The sequence below is a fragment of the Oryzias latipes genome, chromosome 23, assembly GCF_053564925.1.
Source record: "Oryzias latipes strain Hd-rR chromosome 23, Olatipes_Hd-rR_3.1".
Lineage (NCBI taxonomy): Eukaryota > Metazoa > Chordata > Actinopteri > Beloniformes > Adrianichthyidae > Oryzias > Oryzias latipes.
This window is the reverse complement of record NC_136259.1, coordinates 12,677,342-12,689,645: the sequence shown is the minus strand read 5'-3', so window position 1 is coordinate 12,689,645 and position 12,304 is coordinate 12,677,342. Positions and strand designations below refer to the sequence as shown.

Here is a 12,304-nt window from a genome sequence, read left to right as displayed (position 1 = left end):
AGAACTTAAATATGAAATCATGTGATGAAGCGGAAACTTCGAAATATAGGGGTTTAAGGCAATAATGCATACATACAAGGTGAAAACCAAGTAAACAGCAGAGAGCAACTTCTGCCAAGAGCCAAGAATTCTATATATGGCCTTTGCTATGAGGGTTTTGGGATGTGTGAATGTGATAGATAGGTGGCGGGGCAAGGGCAGGATCAAACCAGTCACTCTGTGAAAATGAACAAAACGTGTCTCCGATTAGAAAAAATGTCACAAAGAGCAAAAAGGGATAATGTGCTTGACAAAGAAAACAGCTGTGGGGGTCAAAAGGCTTCAACATAAAGAAGGTTGGGGCAGGACATGTTAGGATCCTGGTCTTCCCCCACACCTACCAGGGAATCCTCATCACACCTGCCACCCATCACCTCATCAGCCTGCAGCCTTCTTATGGACTCCTCACCCATCAGCCGACGTCAGTCCGTCTGCTTCATGCGGTAGAGTTCAGACCCATGTTACGCTCTATGTCAACGTTTAGTTCTATGCCAAGTGCCTCATGCTGCAAGCTCATCCTTTCTATGTCTGCCTCTCCAGGAATTGCCATCAGCTATGCCTCCAGTCCTTTGATCACCGTTTGTCACTCTTCTGGACTCCAAGCAAGGTTCAATTCCGACATCCTGTCACAGCCACAAAACATCCAAGCCTGAAGCCTCCACCACCACTGGACTCAATAAATATCACTTATTCAGCCACCTTCTGTTTCTGTCCTACTTCTGGGTCCAGCCACGCTCATCATAACAGGACAGGGATTCATGCTGGACAGTGAACACATATATTCATTTTGAAGTGTCAGAAATAGTATGACATGGATACAAATATGAATCATCTTTTATAAATAATTAAAGAAAAAAGGAAAGTGCTAACCGCCCTCACTGCCCCTCTTTGACCTGCCCTTTCTGGCTGAGCAGCAGCTCACTTTCCCCTTCTGCCCCTGCCATGCGTGTCAGAGCTGTACGTAACAAATTCATACAATAAAAATACAAACTTTTTTCAACATGGTTGCCTTTCTTTTGGGTTTAGCTCCATAGCAACCATTTTATGTTTTGGTAGCCTGGGGGTGATGAAAAGGTCTGTCATTTTTAGAAGAATCTGCAAAAGTATATTTTTGGATTTCATTGGCAACAGAGGTTTTCTGTTGGCCACGTCCACATTCCTAATATGTTTATATGCTGTGTCATTTTGTTCAACTTGAGTATATGTGAGTAACAGGTGAACGCCACTTTTAAAGCTTGCCACGCTAACGGTGTTAAAAATCTATCCTTCCTAAACCACATTTCTCCCAAAATAGCTTCCCAAAAGATGCTCAAGGAACATGTTTTTAAGAAGTTTAAATTTGTAGCTGTGCCTAAAGGAGATTTTTTTAAATTCAAGATTGCAGCCTCTTTCCAAGGTCAAAGGTCAACAAAACTTAAGTGATGGTTGTTGACTTAAGCTGGCAGTGTGTGTGTGAAATTTTGTGATGATCTATTCATCCATCTTCAATCCAGCACTGGGTCACGGTGGCAAAGTCTAAGCAAAGTTGCCCAGACTTCCCTCTTCCTGATCACTTCCTCCAACTCCTCTATTGGGTCCCGAGACACTCCCAGGGCAGCCGAGAGACGTAGTTTCTCCAGCGTGTCCTGGGTCTTCCCCGGAGCCTCCACCCAGTGGGAGACGCCTGGAACACCTCCCCAGGAAGACGTCCAGGAGGCATCCAAACCAGATGCCTGAGCCACCTTAACTGGCTCCTCTGGATGTGGAGGAGCAGCAGCTCGACTCCGAGCTCTCTCCGGTGACCGAGCTTCTCCCCTCTAGCTCTAAGAGAGCGCCCAACCACCCTATGGAGGAAGCTCATTTCAGCCGTTTTTATTCGGGAGCTCGTTCTTTAGGTCAGATCGACTGGTAAATCAGGAGCTTTGCTTCCTGGCTGAGGTTTTCCTCACTAGAACAGGATGGTACATTCATTTCATTCATTCATTTTCCATACCGTTTTTCCCTTTCGGGGTCACGGGGCTGCCGGAGCCTATCTTGTGAGCGAAGGCAGGGGATGCCCTGGACAGGTCGCCAGTCTGTCGCAGGGTAGAATTTCCACAATCACACATCCATTCCATCTCACACTCACACCTATGGTCAATTTAGAGTTACCAATCAACCTATGAAGCATGTTTTTGAACGGTGGGAGGAAGCTGGAGATCCCGGAGAGAACCCACGCATGCATGGGGAGAACATGCAAACTCCACCCATTGATGTTCTGTTTTTCATGTCCCCCAGCCGTGACTTGAACCGGGGGCCTTCTTGCTGTGAGGCAAGAGCGCTAACCACTGCGCCACCGTGCAGCCCAGGACGGATAGGCAAATGGTGGACATAATGGTGGACGCTGCTTCAATTCGCCTGTCGATCTCATGTTTCGATCTTCCCCCACCTGTGAACAAGACCCCAAGATATTTGAACTCCTCCACTTGGGGCAGGAGCACTCCACCCACCCAGAGAGGCCAAACTACCTTTCTTCAGTCATAAAGGTTGCTCGAATAAAAGTTTTCTTTCACTACATTGTGGGAAAATGTGAACGTCGCCAAATTTTACACTGTGCCACAAAATGGCTGCCAAGCTGTGTGTCCTGTAGGCATTCGATAATAATTTCAAAGCTTCCTTTGGATCACCTCGACATGAATTTTTCACTTTCATTTTTTCACTCAAAGGTGCAGAAAGAAAGAAGACAATCTAGTCCTTTAGTCTAGGACGCAACAATAAAATGGGACATTCATGTGGACGCAACTAAGAGGTGAATGTTCCTCATTGCTCAAATCCTTCTCTCATCAAGCCAAACTCTTGTTTCCATCAATTTGGTAACTGCAGTGCTGACAGAAGAAATGCCATTCATTGCCTGTCTTTGAAGATTCATCAGAATATGGTTAAAAAAAAAAAACTTGTTCCCCATTTACTCCTTCGTTCAGCAGGACAGCCTCTTATTTAAAAAGCTCAGGCATCCTTCTTCCTGACATGAGGGGTAAAAATTGCATCTGCTGCATCTCTGAAGGGAAAATAGCAGTAATAGACAGCCCTCCATAAATATTCAGCTCTGGTATTTGCAAGTCAATGGCATTTACATGGAGGAAAAAGCAGCTTGCTTTAATATTTGCTTTAGAAAAATAGAACAGCAATTAAGCATTGAAGGGAGCAGAAACCTGCAGACTGTGTCAGATCCTGTGCTGAGCTGAGCAAAAGTGAATTGTACTTCAGAACCAAAAGCACAGAAATAAAATAAACAAAAAGGCATCAATAAACTAAAAGCCTCACAGCCAAAGTTATGACTGAAAACAGTCTGAATCTCGTATCGTTTACAGGAGCAGCACAAATGTGCTGATTCAGTACTGCCAGAGTTACTGCCGTAGTTGTTTTATGCACATCTGTTGTGTTTTCCAGCAAACACTGACAAGCAGATCAAAGAAACAAAACTAGAGCGTCTTTGCAACCCGATGGATAAATTCAATCAAATACTCAAGAGATCGACGTCCTGCCATGCTTTGCTCTAGAGCTGGTAGCTTTGTCAGGAGGAAAGGATTATTTAATTGAAGAACAAAGAAAAAAGGAGAATCTGAGCATTTTGTTGAAAGCCCACACAAAAGAAAGTGGAAATATATAATAGGAAGTAGGAGAGACAGAGAGGGAAATCAGTAGCAAGACTCTTTCATCTTAAGAGGGCAGGGCAGATCATGCATCAGTAAAAGAGAGCTGAGAGGGGCATGTTAGGCAGCTCGTGGACACTGGTGTTTTCGCAACATCTGCCTGCAGCTTGCGGGGGTAAGAAAGAGGCTCTAAAGTTGCAAAAACAGCCCATAGTTCTTGCATAAACTTAAGTAATTTGTATTCCCACTCCGATCATCTTCTGATCTACTGTCAAAGCATTCCCAGAGGTCTTTCAATGATGATTATACTGTTTTTAGCCAAAATCTAAAACCTGTGTCTCTGTCTGGGACAAAGGTTTTTTGCAAACTGCCAGGAGAAGCAGCCAGCCTACTAAGCTCAGCAAAGAAAATGATTCCAAAACGCTGCTAAAGTTTCGGGGACATTGAACCTTAACGTCAATCCATATCATCACACCCTCCAATTCACATTAAAGCACACTGAAAAGCACAAGGATGGATTACACAAACTGATAAAGTCTGATAATCTCCAGTGCAACCGTAAAATAAAATCTGTGCTGGGCTTTACACACCAACTCTCATGTGGCATAAAAAGTTGGCCAAGAATTTGATATGGTACAGAGGATGCTGTGACAGAAATCCTGATGTGAAAGTGAAGCTTTTGTTCTGCAGAGCATATAATATGATATTTAGGAGGTGCTGGTTTGCTGGTTTTTATGCTTTTGGGCAGAGACTGGATTTTACTGCTGCCTTTGTCTAGAGAACACAATCTAGTGTGTCACTTCTTCTAAACTGGACAATTTGTTTGGTGGATTAAAATCCTGACAGGACGTCCATGTAACTGCTGATGTGGCGGATCATCCTGGTGTCCCTGGTGCAGACCACATCTGGTCCGCATCAACCAGAGAAATCCACCCTGCTCCCACTGATGATTTCCACTGATGCCACAAGTGCGCCACGCTATGGTGCAGAATACCACATCATTCAACATACTGGCAATTTTACAGACATTTCTTATGTTAATTTATACATCTGCATGGTGTACATACATTATTGGTTTCCTCAAACCAACTAGCTTTCCAACTGCAGATTCCGTATTTTGTTGTTTGAACTTGCTGGTTTTGCATTTATCCCTTTTGGGATACAAAATACTTCATGGAACTTCTCATAAAAGTCGAATGCTTGTTCATTTTGTTCCCTCTTATCTCTAATATCACCAGACCTCCTGACTCCCTTCCGTCACATCACTATTCAACTGATTTCTGCAACACCTTGGCCTTATCCATCAACAGTTTACCCCCTAATCTGCACCATTTCTATCTTCCATTCCATCTCTCACATCTGGCACCTCGTTTTCTTTATCTACCCTACCCACATTTAGTCAAATCTCTACACGAGTTACAAAATCCAAACCTTCCACCTGCCAGCTTGACCCACTGCCCACTATCCTTGTTGTCCCCTCCTCACCAACATAATTCATGCTTCCCTCTCCTCTGGAATAGTTCCTTCTGCTCTGAAACTGCTGCTGTCACTCGCATACTTAAAAATTAGGTTCAGATCCCACAGACCTCAATAATTACTGTCCCATTTCCAACCTTCCATTCATTTAAAAAATTCTTGAGAAAATAGTATCTGCTCAACTTCATGCTCATCTGTCCTCCAATAATCTGTATGAACTTTTCATTGTACTGAAACCGCTCTTCTAAAAATCACTAATGACCTTCTCCTCTCTGCTGACTATGGTTTATTATCCATCCTCCTTTGCTTAATCTTAGTTCAGCTTTTGACATAATTTCTCATTCCATCCTCCTGAACAGACTCTCTTCCATTGGCATCTCTGGCACCGTCCTCTCCTGGTTTCAGTCTGACCGTGCTCAGTTTATTCAACTGAAATCTTTCACTTCTCATTCTGTCCCTATCACAACTGGTGTTCATCAGGGTACTGTCCTCGGTCCACTCCTCTTTATCATCTACCTTCTACCGCTTGGTCATATTTTCCAAAAACATCACATCCATTTCCATTGCTATGCTGATGACATTCAGCTCTATCTCTCCAGCCAACCCAACTCTACACTGCCTCCATTGGCGCTAGTTGACTGCATCAATGAAGTCAAACTTTTTAAAACTCAATAGCAATAAAACTTCTTCTGATGGACACCAAATCCACCCTGGGCTAGACCAATCATTTCTCTCTTTCCATCAACGGCTCCACCATCTCTCCCTCCCCTCAGGTAAAGCATTTGGGTGTCATCCTCGACACTAGTCTCTCCTTCACTTCTGACATAAACAACATCACCCGCTCAGCCTACTTCCATCCAAGCAACATACTCCTCAGTCCACTGCTGTACTGGTACACAGCCTTGTTACGCTGTACAGTGCACCGTACAACAGCATCAATAGCACTGCATCCATAGCAGCAATAGCCCAATATCACAACACAGTTGTCTCAACTGGCTTCACACCAATAATTGTACAAAAACATAGAAACAGTCATAAAATATGGCCAATAGCTAATTGCTAAACCAAACTAGACAGACCGTGGATACTCCTCCTCATTTTCTGATAGGAGTGTGGCACCAGCAAACTGAACATGACAAAAGGCCATTTGGAAAGGCGATTTTAAACCTCACTTTCCACACATTCATGAGCCGCTTGAAGGTTCACTGAAAAACATCTACATCATCTCCATCAGGACCTGTGGAGCCATTCCAGTGGCCAAACCTTCAGTAGAAAATGTGTTCATTTCTTTAAAACATGAAAAAAAAAAAAAAAAAAATTAGGAAGAAATACAAAAAGTAACATCAAGTAGAAAATATTTACAGGAAATATAAGATGAATGTACCTGGTGTTCTTCTTCTGTGGTGATCCTATCCCACTGTGGCCTGGAGAACTTGCATATCTTGCTGTGAGACTGCAAACAGAGCACAGATGACAAACACACGTTAACACACATGTGGGATCTGGGACTGACGGTCACATCGATTTATATGTTATAATGTGAGTGAAAGTGGAGCAAAAAGCAAAGGAAAACAGAGGTAAAGGAGTGAAATGCAAAAACGGATGCAGCTGAACGGATGCAGAATTTTCTGCTGATGGCTTACAGTCGTGGAACTACCAGCGAATGAATAAGCCTTTCAGAATTCAACAGTGGCCTCTTTAAAAACTAAGACCAGATGACAGCCCCTAAACCTAGTACTACGAGTGGCCTCTGCTGATATTTAAACCAAGCTAACTTAAGATACCAAGAAAACTGTAGGAGGACAGACAGAGGTGAGGAAATGCCCACAGTGCCAGTCCCAGTTATTCATCCTTGTAATCCTGGCTGTTCCTCTTTATTCATGTCTAACAGGAACCAGTTTGTGTATCTGTAGTTTTGAACAAACATCACTAACCATATCCTGTAAAAAAGTTAGTGTGTCAAATGTTTTACGGCCAAAACTAAAACAAACAAAAAACGATACTTACCTACAGCTTTCTCTGACAGACTAAAGAGATTTTGGTCAACAGTTGAGAACAAACTTAAAAAGTTTCATCAGAGGCCTAAATATGAAACTTTCATGTGTGTTCACAGTAAATCTGGATCCCAAAACCAAACAAAATTGCTGTAAAGGCCATGTCACACAGTCACTATGTACATTTTGTGCATATTACACGTGAATATACATGGAAAAAGGGAAAAATGTGATCTTTACGTGAAATGTTCATAGATGTATCACAAAGGAACCACATTTAAACCATGGAAGAAGTATGAATAAACCACGCAAAGAACACGTACATAAACGTACATGAACGGTGAGTGAAAATTGTGCTGTTTACATGCAATTCAAGATTCGATATGTGCATCAATTACATTATTTTAACGTGATATGTGTGCAGTGTACATGACATAAAAGTTAAAAATCTGTGGTACATGCGTGAAAAGTCCGTTAGACATAACTGTCTTGAAAAACCAGAAATTTGTGTATGCATCACACAAACACACAATTGCAAAAGATGACGTAATAATTGTGTATAAACTGCGTAAAATACGTGTAAACTGCGTAATTCTCAACCGACCAAAAAGTTTGAACAGCGGAAATCTGCTCACATCAGCAAATGATGAGCGCAGGAGACACTTATGAATTACGTATTGCACACATGTATCACGACAGAACAAAATGTTCATGCTTGCAGAATGTACGTAGCAGCTGTGTGACACGGCTTTAAGTCATACACTTCTAGACTGATCTGCTTCATTTGTAACCAGTAAGTAAATTGGCTGCAAATAAAAACAGAACCCACGGATACAAATAAGAAAAAAGATCTTTGGTCTGACCATGAAGTATACAACACAGTATTTGATGCAATTCTTCAAGGTACAATATTCAAAGATTTAATGAAAAATATTGAACATTCAGCTTAGTTTATTTTACTCTAAAGCAAATAAATTTGTATTTTAGAATATTTTTCAGTTGTCCAATTGATTTTATTAAGTTGGATCATGTTAGCTCAACATTAAATTTACACATATTGAAACAATGTTAGGTTTATTTTTATTTTTGTATTTATTGACATGTTTTTTTTAGTAAAGGTTTCATATTTAAACTAATTAAAAAAATAAAAGATTCAAGACTTTTTTAAATTAAAATGTGTTTATTGGATTTGATTATTTCACATATCTAATTTAGGGCTTTCTGGGAGAAGCAAAATCAAATAAATTCTTTAAGAAAATATAATTCAGGTGATCGTTTCAAGTATCTAAAAAAGGTTTTTGATTCTGCAGATCAGCAACATAAATAACAAAACAATAAAACTGCTGATATTGTTGACAACAAACGATAACGTGTAATCGGTCGAAACCTTTTGTACCTTTCATGAATGAGATTTACAAAGATATTTTTGCTAATGATTTGATGATCTGAACAAAAGCGCCTTTGTGAAAAATGGAACAAGAAATGTCAGTGCTGAAAAATTGGTTTGACCAAAATTGGAATTATAGGATTTGTGAAAAAAGTTTGCAAAGAGCTTAAACAAGACATTCATTTTATCAAAGCGGAAACTTCAGAAGCGGAAACTTCAGAAACAACAGCTCATCAATATTTCTGTATTTTAACCCCTGAGTGAAATTGTGTTTGTGTGTGTGTGTGGGGGGGGGGGGGGGGGGGACTCAACACAACATAAGAGTGGAAATGAATTCACAGCATTAAACTGTGAAAAAAATATAGTCATAAAGTCTGAAAAAAATGGTTAATTTAAAGAATAAACAAAGTTACAATATAAAAGTAAATTTTGCCTTTCTTTTTGAGTTGTACAACCCAAGTCCTGAAGGTTTCTTTAATGTCTGTTATACAAAAACAAAACAAAAAGGATTTCAAACAAAACATGTTTGAAATATTGTTGACCAGCATGAAGCTTTTTGGTCATTCACTAAGAAGTCCTGCCTTGTTGTTTTGTTGTTCTTCTTTGCCGCTTTGTTTTTGGTCAAATGTGAGGAAATGCGCTCTAACGAATCAAAGAGAAATGACTTCAAAAAGTAAGAAGAGATGAAAGGATCCAAATAACATCCTAAACAATAATGTATGGATAATAACTCTGGTCTAAGAATTGACAGACTAGCAAAGAGGGAAGAGATGAGACGCAGAAACAACTGAAGCCTTTTATATGCACAAACATCAGATCAATGAAACAACTTTACAAAAAGGAAAGACAAAAGACAAAAACATTTCGAAACGCATCTCAGCCATATCCACTGTCAACTGAACTGTTAGAAATGACAACCAAAGAGCAAGATGCAATAGAAAACTTAGAAAGTCCCTGCAGGAAGCATTACTGCAGAAATAAGAGGACTTCTTTAAGCTTTTCACAATCTAAAGAGTAACATCGCCTAAAAAAGTAACAAAACTGAGTTAAATTTAACAGAATAGACTTTAAATTACCCAAAAGACAGAACCAATCTGTTGACTGCAAATCAACTCAAACACATCTGGACCTTCTCTCACTACAAACTTCATTTTTTCACCAGACTTTACCTCTTTGGTCTCCACTGAACAGATGAACAGCCATAAAGAGCTCAGCTATTCCCCCAGGAGGATGAAGAGCAGGCTGGGGTGAATGTGAAAGAGCCTCCCTGCATCCACACATGCAGAAGTTGACTGGCAACAGAGGAAGCAGGGTACTCTGGGAACAAAATGCTCTCTGTTGTCCGTTTGTGTCGGTTTGACGTTGCAGAATAAAAATGCAAAGACGGACTAAATGTCCATGATGGTGAATTAATGACGCAGATCCACAGCCAATCCTCTCACTCATACCTTTCACTGGCAAAGTCCGGATTCTCCAGGAAACAACCATTGAAAACAAAGCAAACCAATCTGTTTGCTCAGTTAGTATGTTCTGCATTTTCTTCCTTCTATGTTAGTGGAAGTGGTGTCAAAACAAACAAAAATCCACCAAAACTTCAGAGTCACGGAGAGGTTTCTCAGGAAAATGTTAAACAAATTAATGATAAGCACTAAAAAAGGAATGAATCAAAAAAAGTATGGAATATAGGGCATGACTGTTGCTCATGGTGAAATTTGTATTTTTATAATTTTTTTACAACATTCAAACGAAACTGGGAAAAAATGTGACCAAAACGAATGTATTTTTATTAATAAATTTATTTTATAATAAATAATTGATTGATTGATTGATTGGTTGGTTGACTGATTCATTAATTTAGGTATCTATCTATTTTTGTGCATTTTTGCCAGTTGGAGGAAGCCCATTGATAGGCAAAATTACTAACTGAATTTTCACATAAATATACCAAATAAGTATAGCAAAACAGTAAATATGCAGACCCACATGCTTTTAATGATCCTCCCATCACACTGTAATGTTAACAGGCTCTGCGACACACAAGTGAATGCATTTAGAGACGTTTAATGACGTCTTTCTAAATAAGTTTGATTTAACTAATTAACAACTCAAACATCACTTTCTTCCACTCACACCAGCATGCTCTGATGCCCTTTCCAGTATTATCAACTAAAGTTCTCGCTCAGATAGGAATAAGCAGTCACAATCTCCAACTATTTACCCATTTACATGCTCATTATAAATCAGATCCTTTTCTGATTTCTTTGGAAATCACATTATGTAAAAAACATAAGTCTATGTCCTTTTTGTTTTACTAACAGCGGTCATCTGCTGATGAGAAATCAGATCGACACATTTCTCCCCAAAATCCATACAAATCCAATTTAAATGCAAGGCTGAGAGGGTCAGGTTATTGGACGCAGGCATCATTTTTTCCTTTCAGAGGACAAAGAGACGACCACAGAAACTTGTTTTCACAGAAATGTTAATACTGTCATTAACCCTTTACCAATGGATTTGTCCTGGCAACACACCCACTTTATGTTAGTAAAGTGTTGCACATCGGTGCAAAGGTAATTTTCTTAGTTTCAGAAAATCCTGAAATTAAGTTAATTGCTTAAACAGCTAAAGAGTTACGGTAATTAAAAGAACGTAAACGCTGGAGGTAAAGCTTGGTTGTTAAAGGGTAAACACTATAACAGCTGGTGTAATTATGTTTATGAGGAAGTGATCTGTGTTGTAACAGGAAGTTTAGCATTTCTCCTATCATGTGCATTTATTCTTCAAAATCAATCAGATAATGGAAACATGACCAGGGGCCTCATTTATAAAACTTTGCGTAGGATTTGCGTCAGAAGTGGCGTACGGATGAAACATAGGACGTGCGTACGCAAAGAAATATTCGGATTTATAAAACCGTGCGCACGCACATCCTATGCATCTTTCCCTTAATAAATCACAACCGATTCTAAATGCAGCGCAGCTTTTTGCGGCTTCATGACACGCCCATATTTGTCCATAAATAGTCAGTGAAACGCCCTTAAATGAATATTCATTGATTGCGGAACCATGGCAAACACCGAGAGGAAATCAAAAAAACGTAACTTCACTCAATGTGAAGTAGAATTTATCGTTGGCGAGGTGGAAAAGAGGAGAAAAGTGTTGTTTGGAGGGCACAGTGTGGGCATTACTAATGCCAAAAAGGCACGTGAGCGGCAAACGGTGGCAGACGCCGTAAATGCTGTAGCCTCACAACCATTCGAGGTTCTCAGCGCTCCATCGGGGGGGGGGGGGGACACCGGAGCGCCAGATGCATGCGCCGGGGGACCAGGCAGAGCGCCAGATGCACCGGGTGACACGCGTGGTTCCTCCGAGTGCTCCTCTGTAACGCCGGGCCCAAAAGCCCGCAGAGGTCCAACAGGACGGCTCGAGGAAGTGGGAACCGGCTCATAAGCCACTCGTCCTCATTTGCCAGCACGTCTTCTTGCTGTCTAAAGATGCGTTCACTCCGAATTCTTCCATTTGCCACATCTTCTAAGAGCGCAAAATCAGCCTTTGTGCGTCATTACGCATTGTGATGGGGCATTTTATTTCCCTCCATTTAATTACATCTGGCAAGCTACAGATGTCAGTAATAATCGACGTGGAAATGGGAAATTGTTCAGCGCAAATGTAATTTCTTGTTGCTTTCTGAATGGTTGAAACATACGCCATACATTGTTTTATCAAAAATAAAACAAACCAAAGGCATATGCATGGATACCATAGCTTATGAAGAAATGTCTTAATATGAAAACAAC

At 40.5% G+C, this 12,304-nt stretch overlaps 1 protein-coding gene across 14 annotated transcripts in view; it reads right to left on the bottom strand.

The window, feature by feature from the left end:
• nav3 (neuron navigator 3) overlaps nucleotides 1-12,304 on the bottom strand; it is a 518,579-nt gene that overhangs the window by 105,359 nt on the left and 400,916 nt on the right. For all 14 annotated transcript variants that reach the window (XM_078941837.1, XM_078941838.1, XM_078941836.1 and 11 more), the window contains one exon: nucleotides 6,511-6,579. In XM_078941837.1, coding sequence (XP_078797963.1) covers nucleotides 6,511-6,579 — 69 coding nt within the window. The remainder of the gene's footprint in view (nucleotides 1-6,510; nucleotides 6,580-12,304) is intronic.